At 51.7% G+C, this 23,749-nt stretch overlaps 9 protein-coding genes across 9 annotated transcripts; 7 read left to right on the top strand and 2 right to left on the bottom strand.

Annotated features, from left to right (window-relative positions):
• Positions 1 to 746: 746 nt before the first annotated feature.
• PMZ80_003996 (uncharacterized protein) lies at positions 747 to 1,478 on the top strand (the record flags this gene model as incomplete). The annotated part of the gene is made up of 2 exons (XM_064872423.1): positions 747 to 771; positions 832 to 1,478. The coding sequence occupies 2 exons, from the start codon at positions 747 to 749 to the stop codon at positions 1,476 to 1,478; spliced, it is 672 nt and encodes a 223-aa protein (XP_064731081.1).
• A 423-nt stretch (positions 1,479 to 1,901) lies between these two features.
• PMZ80_003995 (uncharacterized protein) lies at positions 1,902 to 3,634 on the top strand (the record flags this gene model as incomplete). The annotated part of the gene is made up of 2 exons (XM_064872422.1): positions 1,902 to 1,993; positions 2,044 to 3,634. 2 exons carry the CDS (start codon positions 1,902 to 1,904, stop codon positions 3,632 to 3,634), a joined length of 1,683 nt encoding a protein of 560 aa, XP_064731080.1.
• A 660-nt stretch (positions 3,635 to 4,294) lies between these two features.
• PMZ80_003994 (uncharacterized protein) lies at positions 4,295 to 5,190 on the top strand (the record flags this gene model as incomplete). The annotated part of the gene is made up of 3 exons (XM_064872421.1): positions 4,295 to 4,455; positions 4,505 to 5,071; positions 5,169 to 5,190. The coding sequence occupies 3 exons, from the start codon at positions 4,295 to 4,297 to the stop codon at positions 5,188 to 5,190; spliced, it is 750 nt and encodes a 249-aa protein (XP_064731079.1).
• A 3,158-nt stretch (positions 5,191 to 8,348) lies between these two features.
• Positions 8,349 to 11,042, top strand: PMZ80_003993 (uncharacterized protein; the record flags this gene model as incomplete). Its single annotated transcript, XM_064872420.1, has 1 exon — positions 8,349 to 11,042. The coding sequence occupies one exon, from the start codon at positions 8,349 to 8,351 to the stop codon at positions 11,040 to 11,042; it is 2,694 nt and encodes an 897-aa protein (XP_064731078.1).
• Positions 11,043 to 11,946: 904 nt separating this feature from the next.
• PMZ80_003992 (uncharacterized protein) lies at positions 11,947 to 12,756 on the top strand (the record flags this gene model as incomplete). Its single annotated transcript, XM_064872419.1, has 1 exon — positions 11,947 to 12,756. The coding sequence occupies one exon, from the start codon at positions 11,947 to 11,949 to the stop codon at positions 12,754 to 12,756; it is 810 nt and encodes a 269-aa protein (XP_064731077.1).
• Positions 12,757 to 13,528: 772 nt separating this feature from the next.
• PMZ80_003991 (uncharacterized protein) lies at positions 13,529 to 15,858 on the bottom strand (the record flags this gene model as incomplete). Its single annotated transcript, XM_064872418.1, has 10 exons — positions 13,529 to 13,821; positions 13,868 to 14,012; positions 14,064 to 14,239; positions 14,291 to 14,423; positions 14,469 to 14,571; positions 14,624 to 14,888; positions 14,951 to 15,014; positions 15,062 to 15,106; positions 15,161 to 15,750; positions 15,813 to 15,858. The coding sequence occupies 10 exons, from the start codon at positions 15,856 to 15,858 to the stop codon at positions 13,529 to 13,531; spliced, it is 1,860 nt and encodes a 619-aa protein (XP_064731076.1).
• Positions 15,859 to 16,524: 666 nt separating this feature from the next.
• PMZ80_003990 (uncharacterized protein) lies at positions 16,525 to 18,284 on the top strand (the record flags this gene model as incomplete). The annotated part of the gene is made up of 2 exons (XM_064872417.1): positions 16,525 to 17,221; positions 17,275 to 18,284. The coding sequence occupies 2 exons, from the start codon at positions 16,525 to 16,527 to the stop codon at positions 18,282 to 18,284; spliced, it is 1,707 nt and encodes a 568-aa protein (XP_064731075.1).
• An 840-nt stretch (positions 18,285 to 19,124) lies between these two features.
• PMZ80_003989 (uncharacterized protein) lies at positions 19,125 to 20,598 on the top strand (the record flags this gene model as incomplete). The annotated part of the gene is made up of 3 exons (XM_064872416.1): positions 19,125 to 19,314; positions 19,374 to 20,152; positions 20,233 to 20,598. The coding sequence occupies 3 exons, from the start codon at positions 19,125 to 19,127 to the stop codon at positions 20,596 to 20,598; spliced, it is 1,335 nt and encodes a 444-aa protein (XP_064731074.1).
• A 1,051-nt stretch (positions 20,599 to 21,649) lies between these two features.
• PMZ80_003988 (uncharacterized protein) lies at positions 21,650 to 22,382 on the bottom strand (the record flags this gene model as incomplete). The annotated part of the gene is made up of 3 exons (XM_064872415.1): positions 21,650 to 21,768; positions 21,826 to 22,131; positions 22,199 to 22,382. 3 exons carry the CDS (start codon positions 22,380 to 22,382, stop codon positions 21,650 to 21,652), a joined length of 609 nt encoding a protein of 202 aa, XP_064731073.1.
• Between the last annotated feature and the right edge of the window lie 1,367 nt (positions 22,383 to 23,749).

Below are 23,749 nucleotides of genomic sequence, written 5' to 3'. Positions count from 1 at the left end.
CACGCTCTTATGCAAGGTACTGCAGTTACAATCCACAATTTGGTAGACTACTGCCCGTGATCGCAATAGTAGCTAGCAGGTAACGCAATTGTTGCAGGTACTTTGAATGGGAGACACCCGATTGAGCAGGACGAACCAGTCGGTGAGAGGCCCTTGAAGTAGTTGCAGCAGCTGGAAAAGTCGGTATGGGATGTGCAGTGAGACAAGCTCGACTGCTGCCACACTTTGGAGCTGAAGCCGATCGTATGGAAATGTTAGTGGCTGGATGGGGGTGCCCCAAGACGCTTTTCTCCCCACTCGTTCTTAGCTTGACTCGTCCCTGGGCTAAGCAGGAATTGGGAAGGTGGGAAAAACTGACACGTGCTAAAATTGATGGCCGAGCCGCTGAGTCTGAAGAAGGAAAAGTGCCGAATCTGAGTGTTGGAGTGGCTTGTCAGTGCTTAGATAAACACCGTGGCTTGACGGAGAGCCGAAGATGAGGACGTCATCGCCAGAGACTCTTCGCGGTGCCTGCTCTGGCCTGCAACTTACTACCTATTCACGATTGAGCATAGCTCATACAATAGTGCTTATTCATACCCATCTGCTGCTAGAATTCAGGTAGTCAAGGATTATCCCTATTCACATTGCTACCCAACGTTCACACAATCGCATCGAACAGAAAGTCAGCAGCAAAGCCCAATCTTGGGCTGAAAGTCCAGCCTGATATCCCTCCATAACCGTGTTGCCTTGACAGATAGGTCAAGATGTCAGAAACTTTCGTTGATTACTGTAAGCAGGAGCGAACCACCCATCAGGAAATTAAGGAACGCGGGCACTAATCAGGCGCAGACGCCGTATTGGAAGTTGCGCCCACAGCAACCCAAGACCAGATACGAACAGCATACAAGAAGGCAGCCCTGAAATCGCATCCTGATCGGGTACCCGAAAACTCAGGCGAAAGACCAGCAAGAACCAAGAAGTTCCAGAAAATCAATGACGCATACTACACCCTATCAGATCCCACCAGAAGGAGAGACTACGATGCAAGTCGCCAGTTTCACCCAGGCAACTCCGGTAGCTTCGACGATGACGAGGAGATACCACAATCCAAACCAGGCGCCTTCCCCTGGTCGAACTTCTTTGGCGGCGGAAAGAGCAACACACAAGAAGAGAAGTTCAGCAATGAGCAGTTTGGTTCGGTATTCGAGGAGATGATGAGAGACGCCGACCTTGCAGAGGGCGAAGGTGAAACAACACAGCCGAACGGCCGATTCTGGTCCATTGTTGGTGCTGCCAGTGGCTTTGGCTTAGGTGTCATAGTCGCTAATATCACCGGCGGTATTGCGGGTGCTGCAGCGGGCGCGAAGCTGGGTGGCATCAGGGATAAGAAGGGCAAGAGTGTATACTCGGTGTACCAGGAGCTGCCTCAAGGTGATAAAGCGAGGCTGCTCACTGAGATGGCCACGAAGCTGTTCTCGTCGGCGCTTGCTGGATGAGTGGTGAATACAGTACGATAAGTTGTGATACCCATGATTTTCGATTCTGGTAGTCAAGGAGGAATCTGTCGCGCTGGTGTACGGGGCTTGGCTATTCCTACAGTCAGCTAAAAAGTCACAGCGTAGAACGTGTAACAGGTCTGTTTGGAATCCTTCACCGTGGCCCTCGTGTAGCCTTAGGAGCCCTCACGCCCTCGCTGCTAGGAGTACTCGTCCGTCGCTGTGCCGCTAAGGAAGGCGCCAACCTCCACTTCTAAAAGTGGTTAGACTGACTGTAATGTAGAGCTTCGCTTCTCTTCTTGGTGGATCGTCTTCCTTCTTTCTCCTTCATGCCAACGCCTGTGTTACCTCAACCCCGTTACACAATCGACCTTTTACAAACCAAAGCTCGCTCCCGACAGTCAGAGCACCCGTGTGTACAGGATGGGAGCCAAGGTCCAGCTACCAAACGAGTTCATAGTACACATAGCCAGCTTTCTCGTATCATACTCTCGCCCGAACGGCGAGCTGTTGAGGTAGATCTCTACTACCTGTACTAACTTGACATACCTTAATGGTTATGCAGATCTTCAATTGCTGACCTCTGCAACGCGCGGCTCACATACCGCTGCTTAGCCGTCTCTCGACTCGTCAATGAAGCACTCTTCTACCATATTGTTCTTCGCATTTCAAGCCCTAATGTCACCCGATTGACAAGGACTTATGCCAGCATAGCACCATACGTTCGCCATGTGACGGCTGAGCCATCTAGGGTCAGCCTCGCACTCACAAGAAAAGAGTACGTCGACCTACTCACCGACTCAGCTGAGTGCAATGGTCGATCCTTCGTCAAGGTCTTTGAAGACGGCATATATGTCTGCTCCAAAGAGCAGGAGTGTACAGGACATCACGGAGTACCTGGCCAACCGCCTCCTGAAACCATCTTCCTACGGAAGTGGATGAGACCCCTATACATTCATCAGGGCCACGAGGGCGGTGCCTGCATATTTGAGTGGCAGCTACACCTATCCAACATACAAATTGAACTTGGCTTCGAATCGTACAAGCAACAGGCTCTAGATGAAGATGCGATCGCACCAATCCTTGAGCTTGCCTGGACAAAAGCATTTGCCAGCTGGCATAATCTGCAACGGGTGGATCTGGTCAGGACGTGGGATGAAGGTGGTGAATATGCTGACTCCTCAAGGTTGTCGGATATTCCGGGGTGCAGAAATCTCGCCCTGAGCTCCTATCATCAATATAGCTATGGGGATTTGCGACTCATGCGGCTCTTCTTCTTGGCCATGGCAAGATCTGGGGCCAAGCTCAAGGAGCTATCTCTTAGTGCTGATGTTACCACGCTCGAGGAGCTGACTGTCGGTGCTGATATTACTCCTGAACCAGAACCATCACCTATGCTCGACAACATGAGGTGTACTCTGGCGCATTTACGCTATCTGCAATTTGCACAAGAACCTCTGGTCGAGAACTATCAACCATGGGATCCCTTTGTGCTCGAGCTGTTTGGGACTATCTTCGAGGATTGTCATTCTTCACTTTGTGGACTCGAATATAGATTCCCTGGGTACAGGGATGAGTTAAAACCGGTGCCCTTACCCTCCGGGTTGACTTTTCCCTGCCTGCGAGAGCTGTCATTTGAGAGCCCGCCAATTGGCGAGCATCTGTGCATTGATCACGTTAAGCTCATCTCCAACTTAGTGGACAACATGCCGGAGCTGAGGATGCTCCAGCTTCGACGCGTGCGTGCCCATAATGCACATGCGACCAATCTCAGTATTGCCGACCGATCCAATCCGTGGGCGTGCTTTATGGTGGCCATCCGGAACATGACCAATAGGGGCCTGATTATACTTGGTGAAGACCTTAGAAGTCTCAAGTCGGCTCTTGGGTATGTTAAGGTGTGGCAATGTGCCAGCTTCGTGGTGAGGCTAGAAAGAGCTTGTGTTGTCCCTAGCTTACCTACGCCGGTGGAACTGGCACCACTTTTCCTTCTCAAGACGAGCCCGTTCGGACGTGTATCCGAAGACATTGAATTGCAGCCACAAGAGGTACCCGGAGCGACGGCTGAACTTATCTCCTCCGAGCTCACTCATTTCTTGACTGGTGGCGGAGACTGGACCATTACTTTGAGAACAGCCTTTGGGCGGCTGCCTTGAGACCTGCTTGACAGGGCTGTAAAATGGCACACTTCGGGAGAACTGTCTACTGATGGCAAGTCCCTAGGGACTTCTCGAGAGTCGGCCACTGTGCAGAGTATGCGTCAAGTTAGCTTGGCGGTCATCGGCAGAGCGGTGCTGTAACCGAGACGGGAATGTGTTGTCGAATCGCACACTATGGAAATCCAAAGTCCCCGCGGAAAGCTGCACTAGTCCGTTGGTCGGAACGAATACACATCCAAGTGAGTACTTTGTGGTCGCTTACCACCTTCTCTTTCTGAATCTGCATGTCGAGTTTCTAGCGGACATCCTATGGCAATGTCTCGGACTGTCCATATTCGACGCACTGGACCTACGTCTTGTCACGGTGACTGACCGCAGTGCAGTGCCTGGTTAGCTTGTGCTCTTTACATTGCACGACACAAGGCAAAGTGGTCTAAATCAGCACTAGCGCCATGCACGAGACAACTTATGCTTTGCACCAATCATGGTCAACAGATCTTCACCGAGCATCAAGACAGAACTTCAGTATCTGACCAATTACAGCCGTACAACTTGTGGAGGAGCTCATTGCGAACAAGTACATAAGTGTACTTACCCTAGCCAGGATTCTCACGTCTTCCACTTCTTCCAAAACCCACAGTCTCGAACATTATTGAGATGGACATCGCATACTCAGGGATCGAGGCTAGACTCCGAAAGCCAAATGAGGCTGACTGGAGCTGGATTCGGCCCATTATCGAACAGGAGTACAAGCATGCCGGCCGGACTCGACAGGAGGTTTGTGCAATGCTGTCGACGCAATTCGGCATCGCCATCACGTAATGTCCGGTCCGTTGGCAAGACATGCTTGTGCTAACCACTCTTCAGGGAGAACATGTTCAAGAAACGCATATCTCAATGGCAGCTGGATAAGAAGAGAAAGAGGAAAGAGATGGTCTACGCGGTCAAGCAGATCAGAGGTCGCCAGGCTCTTGGCAAAGCGACAGTTGTCTTCATACGCAATGAGGAAGTGTCCCAATGGGACATCACGCGCTACTTCAAGCGCCGTCCACTGACAGCAAGTGAGCAACATCAACGGCATGATGGATCACCAGCACCGAGCGACGTGATTGCTAAGACGCCGGTGTTGCAGGCTTGTACCCCGGCTGCGGTCCGAATAGCACCACAGTTCAGCCATCCAAACGCAATTACCGAAGACAAGACAACGGACGTCGAACGTGAGGTGTACAGTGCACAAGCAATGGCATTGCAGGACGAGAAGGCCAGGCACTTGTCTGTGCCCGACGCTTTCTTGGCCTATCATGAGCAGCCTGTACCACAATGCTTCGCTTACCAGCTCGAGCCACACGAGGAGTTTCTGGGGTGGTTCTATTGCTACGACGAGTGTTCTTTCGGCAAGTCTTCTCGTTGGGAGGATTTGATCTGGGCGCTGTGGTGGGATACACGCTTTCGTGCGATAAGACACTATTTAAGAGTTCCACGATACCACTCAATATTCCCGACTACAAGAAGACACGTACGCGTGTGGCAGCATCCATCAAAGCGCCATGTAACGCAGATACCACGCGGAATCATGCTACTTGAATGGCACCTCACAGCCGCCATCATCGCCTGGTGGGTCGAAGCTACAGCTGATGGTACCGAGAGAGACTATATGCTTAGCCGGTTATACTATCTGATCACGGAGCACCTCGATCCATGCCATCCCGCAGTGTACATGTTGTCAAGCGCAGCTCGCGCCACTTGCACATCGGGTGAAGTCCGCCTCACGGAAGCCTTGCGGGGACGCTGTTCTGGCTCCTCCAACCTGACAGGACGCCATGTAAGAAGCAGCGCATTCACAGACTTCTTAGAAACGTTGTCTTTACTCATTGAACTGAGACCCCAAGGACTCGACGACATGATCCGTGCAGCAAGTGAACAACCTGCGTATGCACGAGTTCGACGTGCATGGCGAGTTGACGATGATTACAGACCTTGTCCGCAGCTAGCTCGGATCTATCCTCTTCAGAGGTCCCTCAATGGCCGGCTTCGTCGGACCAAACTGTCAGATGCATCAAACCACCTACCATGGTACATGGAATTGGTAATCTAGTACCCGTCTTTTTCTGGCCCAGATCACAATCTCGAAATTCTCATCTACCAGGACGAACATCCAACCGTCTCCCTGCGCAGCCAAGGACGATACAGACTGGAGCATCGTTGAGAATCTTGAGCCGCCAGCCCGGCTATGCGTTTGGACTGGTCAAATAGCCGCATGAATCTCTTGTATGTGACCTCTGCGGCCGACGCCGAAGTCGCGGAGCTGTCTGTTGTCAAGACGATGTACGGAAGCTGGAGGCCGCTGGCTCGATAAGCGGAATGTGCGTGGAAATGTGATACATCACAGGCACTCGGACCCCTCGTGGTGGCCGGCGCATTGTACTCGACACGCGGGCATCGTGCTGCTACTGGACTGTACCAGGACTCTAGGTAATATTTCTGGAAGTCGTCCTCGTGTCAGCCTACCTCGAACCTTGAACTCATGCCACTGCGCACGTGGAAGATTGGTTCGAAGCAAGACAACGCAGTACGTTTTCATGACGTCGAGTTCTGTTTGGTGAAATGCTTTCAAGAGACAATCAATCTTTCGACAGTGAACTCGGCTTTTCATGGTTCGAGATCCCCCAAGAGACACGAGGCTGTGTTCTAGACCACGAAGCTTGACGTCGTTGTGGCTTTCTTTGGCAGTAGTCAAGCTCAAGAGATATGCGGGCGTTCGTGTAACACAAGACAAACGAGCCAATTGCCGCCTATACACCTGACCATGTGGCGTTCTTGGCTCCCACTTGACAAGGGCTTGGTCAGTCCCCAGATTGCATCACATTCGTTTCGCGATACGAGGTTCTCGACAAGGCAGTTTGTGGTTGTCTAGTGAAGTTCTGGCCAGAACAGCCTGTCGGTATCAGAGGGTATGATGTATGAGGCTGACAATGCAGACTGTATATCATAAAGAGTCCGCGGCATTCGATCTGGGAGCGCGTTAGCCATCGACCGAATCTTCTCCAGATCGAGGCAAAAGCAGTCAGAACCTATTAGCTTTCACCCCCAGGAATAGTCCATGCCCGCAGCTTCTATACGTATCAACCAAAATGCCCAATCACATCCCAGTGGAGCTCGTGAGCAGCCTTATTGTCGGAACACTGCAGGTCATTCTCGGAGGATTGTCGTTGTTTCAGGCATATCGTCTGCATTCGAGCTTGAAGATGTGTAAGTCGCGCCGTCATCCCGTTGGAAGGTCAAAAGTTTAGTAGACACCCTGACAAAGCTAGTGCTCATTGACAGTCGACTCGGTGATGTTGAGCGGTTATCGAGCCTATCAGTAGCTTCAACACTTTGCGCTCCGCTTAAGGATTCAGATACCACAGAAAAGGAGGATGACGCATCTCCCGACGACACGTACCGACATCAAGGACGCTCGAACTTCTCATCTACCAAGCCATTGAATTTCAGTGATGGACAAAATCATGCCATGCCGCGGAAAATGCATCTAGCGTTAGACATTGGAGAGGCTCAAACCTCGCCGTGGGTCAGGGTCTGTACAAGGCTGCAAGAAAGACCAAACTGTTTGCAGAGGTCGTTTAGCTTGCGATAGTGTTCTAGGTAATAGAGGATAGCTGTCGCTGGAATCTGTTCGGACTCGAAACTAGGATATCTAGAAATTTGACTTGATGATGATGGTTGCTGTTGTTGGGTTAACGATTAAGTATCTGAGCTCCTGATTGCGAGGTTTTCTCTGTATTCATGGTGTCATTTGGAGCTGTTGCCAGAAGACTGGCTCTGTCACGCAGCGATGAGCCTTGGCTTCACTGGATCCTAGGGAACCTTTTGAAGCGCCGCTTGGTGTAATACAAGTGCTATGTGTCAGTACAAGAACGTCTCTAACGTCTGTTCGATCCTTAAAGTCTCATATAATGTCAACCTGGTGGATGAAGGTATACGCTAGGAAAAAATTCTTCTCGTCCTCCCATGCCATGTTTGCCCATACTCACCAAACACAGCTCACAGCTGACAATACCTTTGCCTCACCGAGACACTTTCCCAGATCGTCATTGATGGTAACGTAGAGCTTGTGTGTGGTGTTTCAACCATTCCGTCTGCAAGCTGGTAGGTGGCTCGAAATAGCTTTGGTTACGCCGTGCTTTACTGTACATGCCATCATCAGCTGTCGTCTAGCAGAGTACGGATACCTGAGAATATGCTCAGTTTTTTGGATATCTAAGCTCATTCATCGGCTGTACATGGCAAGATTGGGTAGGAATGCAGATCAAGAAGAGACGATATTGGTGGTGAAGTGAAGAGTGAGGCAGAAGCCGCTAGGAAATTGACTGGCTGGGGGTTGTTTTGCACCCCTGTTCCCTGCCACTTGCAGGTCGCCATCCGATGCTCAGGCGACATCATCGACCAGATCCACCACCAAATTGACCGCAATTCATGCCCACTTCGCGACCCAGGAAATTGTTTGAGTAACCTGACTGCTGCACCCATTCTCGCAATCGTCCGACACGATCTGTCACTGCGACAAACGGCAGGTAAGCGCATGGTAGGCGCTGCGCAATCTACACGGACCAACGGCTGCATATCACCAAGTCTCAAGTTCTTAGCCTTGACCAAATACTGGCTCGTTGTAAGCGCCGACCAACAATAATCAGCGCCATGCAGCTATTTTGCAATGCCCACCAGACCCAGAGATAGCAGCCCCGAGAGGAGGAGGGAGAAGAAGGAGTCGAGAAGCGACAAGTCAGACCGTCCAGAAAAGAAGGAAAGAGACCGCAGTGATCGCGACAAGGACAGAGACAAGGACAAGGAAAGGAAACACAGATCTACCCATACACATCGTTCCAGCTCTACCAAAGAGAAGTCGTCCTCGAAGACCTCGTTATCATCTTCTGGCTCGAGGAGGAGAACATCAATGCCTGGCGTGGTAGAGCAAGACTCGTCAATCGACGGCGCCGACACGAGATCCAAGTCGTCGGCATACCCTGCCTTCTCTAAGGAACACAGCAAAGAGGCAGTAGCTCCCAGACCAGACTACAACCTCTTCACTCCTCCCTCCACCGATATCAATGCCTCAAAAGAGAAATTGGCGAACCTTAATCGCATCATCAACAATGGGCCTCCGAGTCCACCTCTCACAGACAAGACTGCTGGTAGACCGAAGTCTGCTAATACCAAACCTGTAACAGTCGAGACCATTATCGAGGAAGAGAAAAGAGACGGCAGTGACACAAGGTCGACCAGGAGGGTCAAAACTCGAGATTCGAAATCAACTACGCAGTCAAAGAGACCTTCAGGCAGCAGCTCTCCTGTCAGTGGAGTCAAGTCAAAGAAAGAAACTACAACCACCCCTCTGAGGGCCTCTACCAACCGGCCAGCCTCAGTGCATGTCGCAAGTCAAGCCACGAGAACAGTCTCACCACCCAGAGATGACTCTAATTCGGACGAAAATACAGTATTAAGCTCGGATGGAACCTCCATTGCACCAGAACAGCCCTCTATACAAAGACCCGGCTCAAAGATACCTCCACCTGTGATAGAAGACCATGTTCCTCTCCAGACAAGGTTTACACCTGGCCCGTCACTGTCAAGGCAGCAGACACCTGTTGATATTGTTGTTGAGCCTGGCTCGGCATTCGGTACGCCGTCTTCTATGGGCGGTCCTCCTCCGCCTCCGCCACCACCGCATATGCCGGTTGTTATCCCACGAGTCGATTATCTACTTCAAAATGGCGGTCTGAATCATCCTATACCAAAGAATCTGTTGTATGCAGGTAAGCCCATGGCTGTGCAGCAGGCAACAATGTCTCCTGGCCAGCCGCCGGTTGTCGTCGCAAATCTATTCGAGCCGTACAACCAGATACTGTCAGACTTCGAGAAAGTCATGGCTAAGAACGGTTCACTGGCTGTAGCAACAGGCTACAGATCGGTAGCACGGAGATTATTGGATCGACTTGAAGCTGTTTTCGCGAGAGATCTGTCGGCCGAGTTCTGCACATGCAGTATATGTGAGTACGACAGAGATCAAGAAGAGGATATGCAGGGTGTCAGCTGGGGTGAGATTCTTGAGCTCGTATCTGGTCGAAAAGATCTTCCTTCATGGCCACCCTTTTCACTCGCCGAGTCTAGAGGGCTAGGTCTCAATTTCTCAGACCTTCAGACACCTATGCAGAAACTCGACATTGATGTACCGGAAGAGTATAAAGAACATTACATACGACAGTCTCAGAAGACAAAGCACAGTGTGGACCGATGGCTGAACCGGCAAACAGGAAATGACCCAACAGCTGCTCCACCAGAAGATGTCGACGACGAGACCCTCACTTTCGCCATCCTAACGCACATTCCAGCTGAACATAGGCCAATCTTCAAGGACTTGCTAGGCATAATAGACATGCCCATTCAGCCGCCAAGGAGAGCACCAAGTCCAGATCGAGATCAACAACATCAACCGAGGACAGCACCCACGCCCATCCCACACAAGAATCGTCCAGAATACATCGAAGCAGCAGGAGCAGCCATACAGCGACTCTATCGATTGCCGACTCTACCGCGAGATCCAGAAACGGCCATCTATCTACTCAACAACCCATCGTTACACCATCCCCTAGCTACACTAGCCGCAGTCTCAAACGATGAGTGGGACATCCTCATCTCCGGTCGCTTCGACGGCTTCCTCCGAAGTGGTGCGGAGGATGACTACCCTGGACATGGTCAAAACCCAGGCAGTTACGGAGCGCCAAACGGCAGTTACACACCACAACACGTTGGCCGAGCACCATCACGCGGTGCCACACCCGCCTACGGTCCGACACGATCTCGCCAGAACAGTGGTGCATACAACTACCCCCGACCACAGACAGCACCACCCTACCGCTCAGTCAGCGGCTCAAACGACCTCGGCAAGACAGGTCCCATCGCCCTCGACGAAGAAACTGAAATCGCTACCCTCGCCGAAATCGAACGAGACATCTACGTCGGCATGGAAGCACTCGAAGATGCATTCGAATCACTCCACCTCCGAGCAGAGTCCGTTCGCAAGGCAATCCGAGAGCGAAGCGCGGGTCTCGCGGCAGCCCAACAACGACGGAAACAGTCCGAGATCGAGGTGCGTACCGGCACACCGGCTTCACACACCGGCAACGAACCAGGTCAGGGAATATACCAGTGGGAGAACGAGACGGATGATGGTTTTGCGGATGATGTATCTGAGCTTGCGCCGGATGACAGCGCGAGTAATATATCGAGTAATCGGAGGAGGAAACATAAGCGGAGGAATGAACGGAGGACGCCTGTGGTGGGGGCTATTGATGAGGAGGATGAGAGTGAGGGGTATATTACGAGGGAGAGTAGTCCGGAGAAACGATAGGGTCGTTCTGGGAGGACTGCCGGGGTGGAATGTAGCACTGTTAGGGGTGGGACTGTGCGGGAGGTGTCAGGGACTTCGAGTACGGTGACTGTGAGAGCGAGGAATTATGTTATGGGAAGGATGCTTCGGTGAGATTGGAGGACATTACGAGGTGGAAACATACATGCATGAATGAGCTATGATGGAATGATTGGCGATGGATCTGGGCAGGAGCATAGCACTGACAACAAGCGAGCAAGCAAGTAAAGCGAGATAGCATTTCAGGCGTTGGAGAACAAATACTTCTACACCCATTTACTCTGCTCCAGAGACACTCTGACTTGAATCTCGCACAATTAAAAGACGTCGTACGGTCCGCCTGCACGTGCTCTGGTATACTAGATAGTCCACCCGCATCCTGCGGCCGTAAGCCATTCGCTCAGACACGATCGAGCTGCGGCTCAGCTCATTCAGCTTAGACTTCCCGCCCGGATCGCGCCTCGCAGTGTCGATCGGTGATCAGAGCAGGTTCTAGCGTCGATTCGGCACGGGCTGCCTTGGCGTATGTCAACCCCTTCGCCAGATACCCGGTCTCTACGTATGGTATCGCGAAGGTTGTTGTTTGTTCGTATAGGTAGTCGTTGTGCTGTGTCGTGTTGTTGTACCCGTGTGAGTGGTTTGTAAGATTGATAGTACAGCGAAAGCGAAATTTGACCATTTGAGGTGTTGTTGCTTTAGGCACTATGCTCTGATACAACCCACCAAGCAGGAGTCAAGCATAACCTACTCTACACTATATTATCTAGTTTAGACACATGGGCGGGTGCATAACTACTCTTACGACAGCGACAGAAGGGACAAAGCATACAGCAAACAATCACCCGCGACCTGGTCGATCACCCTCAACTCACCACTGAACTCCATCATGGCCATCAAACCCCTCATAATGATGCCCTATATCCTCACCCTCCTCACTCTAGCCCTCAGCATCACGATCCTCGCTCTGACAACGACCCTCCTCACCTGGAGCGGCCAGAACAAATCTACATTTCCGAGCATCACTGTCTCCCCGACCCCGAATACACCAACCGCAACCAACACATTCACCATATCCGCCTTTCCCTCGCGCTACAACCCCATCGGTCTAATCCTAAACCTCGTGGCTGGAATCGGCGGGACGGTAGATAGCCTGTTACTCCCGCTGTGTCTGGGGTGTATAGACCTCATCTACCGCGCTGGTCGGACGAAATTCGCATGCGTAAGCAAAGCGGATGCGAAGCGCGGAATAGCGCCGACGTGGCTCTGGGGCGTCACGATCTTTATCGTTGTGTTCTCGGTGTGTAGGAGTTTGCTTGGGTTTGTGGGGAGTTGGGTTGGGTATTATACTTCTGCTAGGTTAACGGTTGGTGCGGAGGACGTGGAGACGGATGGGTTGGGGAGGTATGTTGCGCCTGGGGGTGGTGCGTTTAGTTTTGGGGGGTGGGTTTGTCAGTTGGGGGATGTTGTTGTTGATGATACGGAAGGAAACGGGACTATGAAGGGTATGCTGAGTAAAGGTGATATTGCGAGTCTTTGTGCGAAGGAGAAGGCGGCGAGGGGGTTGACAGTGTCGTTGTTTGTGGTGTATGTTGTTTTGCTTGGGGTGTTGGTTGCGAGGTTTAGAAGTGAGAAGAGGGAGCGAGCGAGTGTGATGAGGGTTGGGGGTGGTAAGGGGGGTGTGGTGGACTCTGAGTGAAGTGAGGTGGATGACTGAGGCGGATAGCAGACCTCTTTCATCTAGGAGCCTGCTCTGGCTCTGTGTTAATTTGTCCCGAGCTTTTACGACAGCACGAATCTTCGGATAGGGGATGCTTGGGTGGGCAATCGCGAGTCACACTCACACACTATGCTTGCAATGCCTAGATAAGGCGGACGTTGACCTTGAGGTAGGCCTTGTTCATGATGACCGTGAAGGCCAGGCTTCATTTGCTCGATTGCCTGGGTCCGTTAAAGCAGATGACGGGCACACCAAGATAGGGAGACAAGGACGAGTCGCTCCATGAGACGGTGGGCAGCTGTGTCCGGAAGGCGATGCTGTACTGTAGTGTATGAGGTGCTGGATAAGTGGTATGTAGCTGATAAGGCTGGGTGGAGGCGGTGGCTGTGTATATGTAACGATAGGTCGTAGTTGCTCAACAACGAGCAGCTCTCTTGATCTGACGTCTCTGCCTATCAAGCTTCCAATTCTGTGCGTACCTGCTTCTTAGAGAATTTTGTTTCTGGCACTGGAATGCCATGCGGTGATCATTGTGAGGACATTGGAAAGCTAGAAATTCTACCTACGGCAGGGCAAAACGAACAGTGGTGTGAGAAAGGAACGGAAGTAGCGACCAGTGGTTGAATGCTACGATTTTCAGTGGAAGAAGCTACCGCCCTGAGGAATTGCTGTACTATACCGATAAACGCCTAGCGCCTTCCGCGTTACGCGACTTCTCGAGCTCGTTTCCCGTCTCCTTTCTCGAGCAACTTCAATCATCGTATGAATCAAAGCTCAAATCCGACATACGCCCAGTCCAGTTCGAACTTGAATCATCAGCATCCGTTTCTCGCTCGAACTCGATCTCGGCGGTACCACACTTCTCGCCCTCATAGCATACGTCAAAGTGAAGGACGCCTGATTTCGAAGACATTCCCACTTGCAACTCGAAATCCAGACTGTGGAATGTTTTCCGAGAGCCGAGCTTCCCTCGCTTGACTTTGGCCAGCTTCTTGAGGTTGACATCGTCGAAGCTGAATCTCACTACTCCGACTCTTTCAACACCTAACAACGTCAGTATTTCACTTGAAAAGTGCGCAGTCATACTCACCGGGACTGTCCCATCGAGCAGGAGCATGGCCTAAACTACACGAGTACAGCACTAGGCTTTTCGTGCGTTGATCTTTCTTCATGTCCTTTGGAACTGTCATATGGAAACCAATGGAACGTTGAGTGTCGCTGCTCAGTATTTCGCCCTACCATCAAATATTAACAGCGGGCCACATACAGTCAGGAGGGCATATTACCTTGTTTATCGGCCATGACATCCAACCCATCTTGCATTTCTTGTCCATGAAATTGTCATGGTAGCAGTCCCCTTCATCCTTGTCTATGCCTGGTCTGAAGGTTCGAGAGAACTGAGTACCATAATGGCGACGACATCGTCGCTTCTCAACCAGCTCACCAGTCAATCCACGCAGAGCTAGCACAGTCAGCAGCTGGGTGAGGAGATCATGCGAATTTATCAACTTACCGGCACCTCTAGCAATGGCCGACCATGGTCGATGAGGTACAATAGGAAACAGGTTTCCATACTTGGCACACATCACTTTGATCTTCTTGAATAGGTACTGAGAGTCTCCAAATCCGCCTACCAGGACTAGAGTCTGCAGCCGGTCAGTCAAGTTAAAAGAGCCGTCGCTACTACTCACCTTTATCTCAGGTGCTCTGGCCTTCTTCACTTCCTTCAGTTGTTGATCTATGAGCGTGGTGATCTTATCGATCACTGGATCGAAGCAGCGCTTCATATCCTTGCTGCCGATTTATTAGCATACCACAGGACAAAGTTTGAAAACCTGCTACTCACTTGGTCAAGGTGATTTCACCTTCTTCTGGGTCATACTGAACGCAACTAGGGTGTGCTTCTTCAATACCCTTCAACCTCAGTCGGAGTGTTATGTCCCGGGTGTCGCTCATGGAACCGAAGTCACGTTTATGGTTCTCGAACTCGTTCATGAACCTGCTACCCGGACAACGTCTGTCAGGAGCGACAGTGGTCCATGCGCTCCCATACCGGCTGCCCATAACGTTGTATAGATTACGATCGATCATCGTTGAACCGCACTTGCCGCCTATTACACGTCAGCAAATTGGTAATCAAGGTTTGTGAGCTTAGTAGAGTACTTGCCAGAACCGACGCATGACTCTTCGAGCTTTTTCTCGCCATTGACAAGCCTGATGGTATACGTCGTGATGTCCTCATATGTCAGCACGGCATAGCGCATGGATGGCCGAATTTACTTACAACAGTACCGCCACCACAGTCGCATACGAGCACGCCAGTATCAGCCTAAGACTGTGTTAGTCCACTCATTCGTACCGTGATTGGCACTTGAAGAACTACCTGGAGGACATCTTCGAAATTCTCGCTGGTGGACTTGAACGCGGCCAAGGCGGCTGCCTCAGGCTCGGTAATCATTCGAATCTCATCCTGGGGTCTGCTTCCGAAACCCGCCCGCTCTGCTGCTCGCTTAGTCGCAAATTGAGCTTGGTCTGACCAAATTGCCGGCATAGTGAACCAGAATTCAAGAGGTGTGACGGCTAGAATCGCTGGCGTCATCTTCTCTTCCAGCGACCGCAAGCAGTGCTGATACATGAAACCAAGGTAATCCGAGACCACATCCTCAGCCGACTTGTTGGGTGGCAGTCCCATAATAGCACTACCAACGGCTTGTTGTAGCAACGGATCATCGTATTGAGTTTCACAAGTCTTCTTGTCCAGCAGAAGCTTCGTCCAACAATAGCTACGCAGACCTGGAAATACGCCATATCCCCACACATCTTCTGTGAGCTTGTCGGGGTTCTCAGAGGCGTATGCTATCTTCGAAGGAACTTTCTCGCGTGTCTCGTTCGCCGCGCTTCCTCCAGGCCATTTGGTGATAGGTTCTGGGTCCTTCATCGATTCCGAGCGCGTTGGCACATAGCTGATGCGTGCTGGAGCAGTCAGTTTCAGGCCATCCGACATCTCAAGTGAAACTTATCCGAAAAAGTGGTACCATAGTCGACACCGACAATAATCTTGGATCGCGCGAATGTCGACATTGTTCGGCGGAGGTTTGCTTGACCTGCCAGAGACTGACAAGCAAGATGAAGGATACGGCACGGTGCCGACAATCATGGGTATTGAACCATTAATGAAGGTCGATGAGGGTGGTGCCCCAATAAGGCTGAGACACTCCGGGGTGAGCACATAGGACGGGTGTCTTGCCGCTGTGCTTTCTCTGCCCCCGCATGGCAGCACATGCATTGCCTGATCTCAGATTCTACGGCTGACCATCCTAGGGATAGTATCGGAACTATTGGTGGTTGTATTACCAGATACCCAGGTCCACCCTGGCCAAGCCAGTGCCCTTTTGACGGTTGCGCCCCCAAGGAATACGCTAGTGCCTCGTGTGCAGCGAGCTAAGGCGGAGCTAAGGCAGCCACACTACTGCTCCTCGCGATAATGTAGCGAGGCGGGGTGTCTACTCGAGCACAAGGCAGGCTCTGTTGATGATACTGTACCTGTTGTCTTACCCTAAGCAGCCGAGTCCTGTCGTCCAAATTCTACCCTTAGACTGAGCTCAGCCTGGGGCTCCTGGACAACTTCCCACACGATTTAGCGAGCAATTGCGCTGATTGTTGAGCTCATTACCACGCTCAAGATACCGGCCCTCTCCTTCAATTTCTTTGCCAGCTCTCTTCTGAATTCGAGCAACATACTGCAACATGCCTGTGTCCATAGCGGCGCTCGCCGAGGAGCACGCCAATGTCATTCACAACATGCATCAGCAAAGCAACGTACTGGAGGACATCCACTCTACCTTGAATGACAGCTACCTCAACCTTCGTTCACAGTATGAAGACCTGCGCAAGCAGTGCATTGCCCTGGAACAGGAGCGCACCGAGCGAGAAAGCCTTACGGAGAAGCTGAAGCGCGAACGAGACAGTCTGCTTGCCGAGAGAGCCAAACGTGTAGCCGAGGACGAAGGCAAGATCCGTGCTGCACAGGAGGCTGCTTTTGCGTTCAACGCGCAGATGACGTCCATTGCGCAACCTGACGAGGAGATTCGGAAGAAGTTGGCGAGCATACAATCTCAGTGGGCTGGCTTCGCAAAGGAATGGGCATCAAAGGATATTACAAAACTCTACACAGAGGGCGATACTCACTTCCTCAAGGTCATGACCCAACCATATATCGCAGCTAGCGAGAGAAACGCCAACGATGGTCTTTTCAGTAAAGCTATCTTGCCATCTTCTGGACGACTGCTTCTGCAAGCGGAGTTGTCGCATTTTATTTGCTGGAACCTGATAAGTACGCCTTTCTTTTCCTTTCATGGCATCTTGGCGGATCGCAAAACGAAGACGGAAGAGATGAACAGCTCCGCATTGGTTCTGGAAAGCATCTGTCAAGAAATCATAAACGGTAAGACCACTCTACGTCAAGGCATTCGCATTTCCTCAGCTGATGACGAGTAGATGACCCTGCTGCCGGACATGCTTGGCGAGCACAAACTGTAGGACTGTTCGGTGTCCCACGAGACCACCAAAATCAGACTTCAGCGCAAAGGGCATCGGCAAAAAGGCGCGAAGATCGTTATGAGGAGCTCGTAGACGAGTTCGACAAAGGACGTTCCAGCTGCTTGTACCGTGCATGTTCACATGCAGACTACTTCAGACGAAGGACGTCCTTGAAGAATCTGCTCCATGACACGGGCGAATACCTAACTCAACTCTGGATGCAAAAGGTGCATATTGCGACCCTCGACTTGCCAGAACTAGGACACAGTCCATTCAGAATCGGAGCTGAAGAGTATGAGCCGCACAACCGGCTCAAGCTCGATGACGAGAAAACCGATACGAGCCTAGACGGCTGGCCTATACAGATGGTTGTGCAACCCGCGATCGTTGCTTGTGGGAACGAGCAGGGTGCGGACTATGCTAAACTGAAGAAGATATGGACGAGAGCAATCGTCTGGGTCAGTTCTGGTGGCCGATCTGATCCCGTAAGACCTCCCTTAAAACCTGCAGAACAGACCTCGGTCGGCCTTCACATCATGAACGTGGCCCAGAGATCTCAATCTCCTCAGCACTATGACATGGTCACGAGCAACAGTCTACCAATACAAGTCCCTGGCAGCGACGAACAGGCAGAAAGCACTATGGCTTCCGTCAAGAGGAAGCCACAACCAACTGGAAGGCGAAGTATCGATGGTGGGTCGAGGTCCAGCCTGCCACAAGACCCCAATGGTAGGCCACAGTTGAATCGTGCACCGACAAATCCCGACATGGGATGGGATCCTGCCACGAATGGACAACTGATGCAACGGTCTTTTGCGGGCGTTCCACAGCACATCACACGTACACCTATGGGGCCGACCCTCCGAGGAGGGGACAACTCATCGAAACGCTCGAAAAGCAGCCAGAATTGGTTTTCGGGAAAGATCAGCAACTCGAGGAAACAGTCAAGTGCACTAGGGTTCTCATGAGGAAGGAATTCATTGGTCAGGCTGTTACACCGGCTTGGCTAGCGTGGTGCAGCCATTATTAGGCGCTAATGCACGGATCTGTACTCATGTCACGAACAACTTTACACGTGCGCTCAGCCTTCAACGGAGTATGGTGAAAGCATCACTTGCATTCTGCAGGTTCCAATGCATTGGTAATCCAGCTTGTACAGCTCAGCGTTGCGGAACCCAACAACAGCATTCTTTTCTGTGATCTTTTGTTGATCAGGCTGAGGAAGTCAGTTCTGGTGGCTTTCGGCTAGCCCTTTGCCAAGCGCTACAACTCGCTTAAGAAGCGAACGTTACTTGGACGGAGTTCTCGAGCGTGCTGTGTGCTGTCAACTGCGGCTGAATATTCTCGGACAACGTTTCCAGACACGAAGATCCTTGCCTAGGCTCATTTGAATTGCTCGATCGAGCCAGAGCTGAACCTTTGGCTCGGTCAAAAGTGCTCTGGTTTGCCACGAGTGCAGAATCCTTCCGATAGTCGAAACATGGCATGCCAGATGGCGTCGGCCTGGACCATCGCTTGCCCAAATTCAGGAATCAGCACATCTAGTCTCAATACCAACACGATACCACCCATGTGCATGCCGCTCAGCCTGCTGCGCCTGCACAAGTATGCCTGGGTTCATACCCACGCTCAGCCTGCTCGGCTCGGCGCTTGCACGACTCAGGTTCCGAATGCCTCGCCCCTGAAGGCAAGCATACACAAGAGGCCCCTCGAATACCGCCTTGCAGTAAGGCTTCGATCACTATTTCACGAATACTGCGCAACACTCCTGTCCCACATCTCTTAATCTCAAACTAGATCACGCAAGCATGGGACTCATCAACATGTTCGCGGACGGCAGTCGCGCCGTCGACAATGGCAATGGCAGTTCCCCAAACGACGACATCAGCCAAGCAAAGATCATCGCAGTAATGGGCATGACCGGTTCCGGCAAAAGCACATTCATCCAGAAACTGACCGGCACTACCGAAGTCACAGTCGGTGACGGCCTCCATTCATGTGAGCTTGTGTCCCTATGCACCTAGCTTGACTCAAAGTCGGACTCTAACCACACCCAGGCACCCAAAAACCCCAGCTCGTCAGATTCAACCACGACGGCCACAGCATCATCCTGATCGACACCCCCGGCTTTGACGACACCTTCCGCACCGACGCCGACGTCCTTCAAGATGTAGCCGAAGTCCTCATGTTGACATATAACAAGAACGCGCGCCTATCGGGTATAATCTACCTGCATCGCATCATTGATCCACGAATCACCCACGGCGGCATGCGCAACCTGCAAATGTTTCGCAAACTATGCGGGCCAGATCCGATGAGAAATGTTCTCCTTGCGACTACGTTCTGGAGTCAGGCGGATATGACGCAGGCGCAGATCCGACTCGACGATCTACAGACTGATCCCGATTTCTGGGCTGAGATGATCGAAGAAGGCGCACGGATCGACCGCTTCGACAATGATCGTAGTTCTGCACTGCGCCTTGTTCTCGACCTAGTCGGTCGCGAGAAGGTAGATCTGCAGATCCAGCGCGAGATGTGGAGTGGCAGGTCCCTCTCCGAGACGAGTGCGGGTGAAGCGCTTCATCACGATCTGCTGGAGTTGCAGTGTAAACATGCGGAGGAGATACGCAAGTTGAAAGAGGAGATGGATGAGGCAAGGAGAGACCAGGACGAGAGGCTGGAGATGAGGCTGAGGAGGGATGCGATGAGGCATGAGAGGGAGTTGGAGGTTTTGCAGGCGCAGCAGCAGAGGTTGGGGGAGGATCGGAGGGAGGAGATTAGGGCTTTGGAACAGCATTTTGATTTGCAGTTAAGGAGGTTGGAGTTGAGGAAGGAGGTGAGTTGAGTTGAGTTGTTCTTGATTGTTTCCGCGGTTCGGGTTCAAGGGTGCATTTGTGCGTATGCTAACGGAGATAGCAAGAAGCAGATGCAAAGATAGCAAGTGCTATTCAGCAGATCAAGTTGGATCATCGACCATTGTCACCTACCACCTCGCCGCCGTCGAGACCGTCAAAGCAGGATGGCAAGCCAGGGTCGCCGCTGAGTCCAACTGATGCGGCGAAGAAAAAGGCCAAGCAGAAGAAGGCGATGGGCATAGCGGGTGGGGTGCTTGGCGCTGGAGCGGCGGTGGGCGGGTGCTTTCTGAATCCAATGATGGTACCGTCCGCTGTTGATGCGTTCGTCAAGTTGGCGAATATGGTTTTCAGTGGCGAGACAGATCCTGCTGCTGAGGATCCGGGACAAGAAGATCTTGCGGCGGATACTGGTGAGGTTGGGGCGTAGCGTGTTGATCGGGTGAGACGATGAAGCGGTAGGGTTGACGCCGTGTTCATTGTTTAGATCGATGGGCATTAGACAGCGTTGTCCACTTTTCGAAATCATTCCCGGAACCTACTGGGCTATAAGCACCAATGCCCTCTGTCACGGCCATTCTGCTGCTGTAGATCTTGGATCATATTGAGAAGTGTGCACGTATACAATCTCGATTTGGGGTTTGTAGACCGGCATGTATCCAGCGCTGCGCACCCTAAGCGATAGCCCTACTCGATCTACTCATGCGTGACCTGAATCACAGCTTCATTGATGTGACTGCCACATGTTCGATACGTTGGCGACGAAACCTGAGTAGATTAGCCTTTTAGGCCCTTTTAAGGCTGGTGGTCCCTACCACTGGGAGACCTCGATCAAGCATACGGTCATGTCCGGGCATTCGCTGCGCCTAGGACACCTACGTCCCACCCTCTATCACTCTGAATTTATCATGCGGCAGCCCCAATTGCCTGAGCGAGCCCGGACATCGCCGCTCTTGCTTCACCACGACGGAGAAGCCCACCTGAGCTGAATGACCATGAGACAGCGTTCTTCATTGTCCAAACCGGTTTATCGAGACCTTGGGACCTCGAAGCCTCGCTGATGATGCCTGATTAGGTGTAAAGTCGCCAACAACGGCTGAATAGGCAAGATTGACGTCCGCTAGAGTGATCACATTGCTTAGTCGCAGGGCGACGCTGAGGATGGTTGCTGTGAAGCTGGTAGATTCATTCAACGGATGATTACAGTGGCTTTTCGCGTCGCCACTCCCTAACTGCCTATCAGTAGGATTCTTCCTCGTCAACCTCATACGTACTATGCGACAGCAACCTATCTAACACGTCGTGACGACAGATCACTCCACGGGACGGTTGTCCTGAACGGGTAGAACGACGACAAGGTATACCGAGACGAACCTCGAAACCTCGAAACCTCGAATCAAGAGGTCACAGAGTCCGAAACAGTATCGGATTTCGAATATAAGAACACTGCCATGAGATGTCTTACCAAGCTACAGTCGTCACTATGGATCTGTGTAGATAACGTCCCAGTCGTCGGCATCGCCACCAGGCTGGGGAACCTTGCCAGAACCCTTGCATCCAGCAACTATCTTCCCACTTGTTGGTGCCAACCAAGTACTGACTGTTAAAGTTAGTCGAGTCAGTCCGATGAACGATCACAAACATATGGTGAACTTACGTCCCTGTGGAGTTGGAGTGACCATGTAGCCTGTCATCCCACTGTTGAGCACCATGACTCTCTGGTTTGCATTGTAGGACGTGGGCCGAGTAGCCACGTTGGTAGTTGCGTTGATGTACAATCCAGCCATCGCGGGAGATCTGTTAGCGCCGACATAACAATAAAAGACAACAACGTCCGCCGTCCCAAGGTCGTTGTATACGGTGGGAACACCCTTGATCAGGACGTTGAATTTCGGTGCGGCCACCTTGATGAAGTCGTCGAAGTTCATGTGTATAGCACCCGTGAACTGTTTGCCGGCGTTTTCTGCACGAGCGTCAGAGTGGACGGTCGTTGTTGGGGCGATTTTGAACGTAGAGGATCGATGCTTTACCTTTGGTGCTCTGACAGTCAACGAATTTGACTTTCGCCTTGTCCCCTGGCTTTTTGGGTATTTCTTTCTTCAAGAACGTGTTCAGGTTCGTTTGGTTCACATAGGGTATTTGTTGCATTGCCAAACCCGGGACCGGTTTGGTCTGATTCACGAGTGTTCCTAGAGGCGTAAGGTCGATCGGCATTCTTGCGACTGGGCTTGGACTCGACTTTAGGGTTGTATGGTGCTACGCAATCGGTAGGTTTTGGACAATGACCTGGTTTTGAGATCGAGGGTGATATTCGATGTATGAACAACCGTTGACACAGTTCCGGACAGCATTTCTTATATGCACTTTGGACAAGATCTTGGGTCAGACTTCGCAGGGGCCTCTTCCGCATAGAATTCCCCCACTGCTGCGTTCTAGATTCCTGTTGTTGAGAAAGGGCGTTATGGCTGAAAGCTGAATGTGCATGTCGAAGAAGTACGTCGTTGGTAGTCAACTCGCATGAGACTATTTGCCGGTCACCCTGTGATTTATCGAGCCATGCTCCGCGGCGCCTCGGGGCGTACTTCCACCCGAGAAGTTTCTTTGCTCAACTAAGCAATTCTCCATACGAAAGGCTTCCATTTGTCGCTATTAGGCCACGGCGGGAGCCACGTACCGTACCACATGATATCCTCCACCCCAAACTGCCACATTACAACCTCTTACCACGCCCCTTACACTGCAGAGCACAGTATAACATCGCTTTGGCCGCATCATAGAGCAGCCAGAGGTGTAGTCGAATTGTCCAGGCCGTCGGACTGCATGGTGGCGGTGATTCATCTCAACTTCGTGGGCGAACAAAAGCCACGCCTACCATGCCAAGTCTCCGAATTGAGAATCACAAATATCCATTTCAGCTCGTTGCTGACAGCCACAAGCCACGTGGAGCATGAACGGCCATGTGTATGAAGTTTTCGCACCCCTGTAGCTCTAGGATTTCTGGCAGCTGAACATGGCAAGCTCTATAGTACGCGTTCACTTACTTGTCCGTTGATGGAGGTTTTGCTCCTCCCATTCTGAGCAGGTACACTCTTGGCGACGGTCAAATTGGGCGAAAGTCTGCACGCGAATCTTTCCATCTAATGGGTCTCACCAATCGAGCTCTACCTTCGAAGAACCAAAAGTCCTCAGGGACGTGCATGATGCATTCTCTTGAGGCGGGGGTTCAGTCGAGGCTATGAAGCGGGGTGAAGTGGCTGGCTGGCTCCTGCGACAGTGGAATGGCAGTTCAACGCTGTGAAGTCAACCGCTCTAGCCCACAGAGATGGAAACTGGAAAAGCTCCACCCTGGATTTGCGTGGTCGTCCTGGACAATACCAAGTGAATGCTCTGGAAGTGAGATTCTTTTCTACAAGCATAGGAGGAAGGTTTCTAGCTCGAAAGCATTCTGTATCGAACGTCTCACGGATTGTTGTCAAGCCTTTATTTTCTCACATTTGGCAACAAATTCCAACAAAGTCCGTCTTGCGTATCATCAGTGAACCCTTGTTGTGCTGTAAATACATGGCATGCTTGTGACCGCC

The sequence above is a fragment of the Knufia obscura genome (genome assembly GCF_036327395.1).
Source record: "Knufia obscura strain CCFEE 5817 isolate CBS 148926 chromosome Unknown scaffold_4, whole genome shotgun sequence".
NCBI classification, from domain to species: domain Eukaryota; kingdom Fungi; phylum Ascomycota; class Eurotiomycetes; order Chaetothyriales; family Trichomeriaceae; genus Knufia; species Knufia obscura.
The sequence above is the reverse complement of the archived record's forward strand: the minus strand, read 5'-3'. Positions and strand labels throughout refer to the sequence as shown.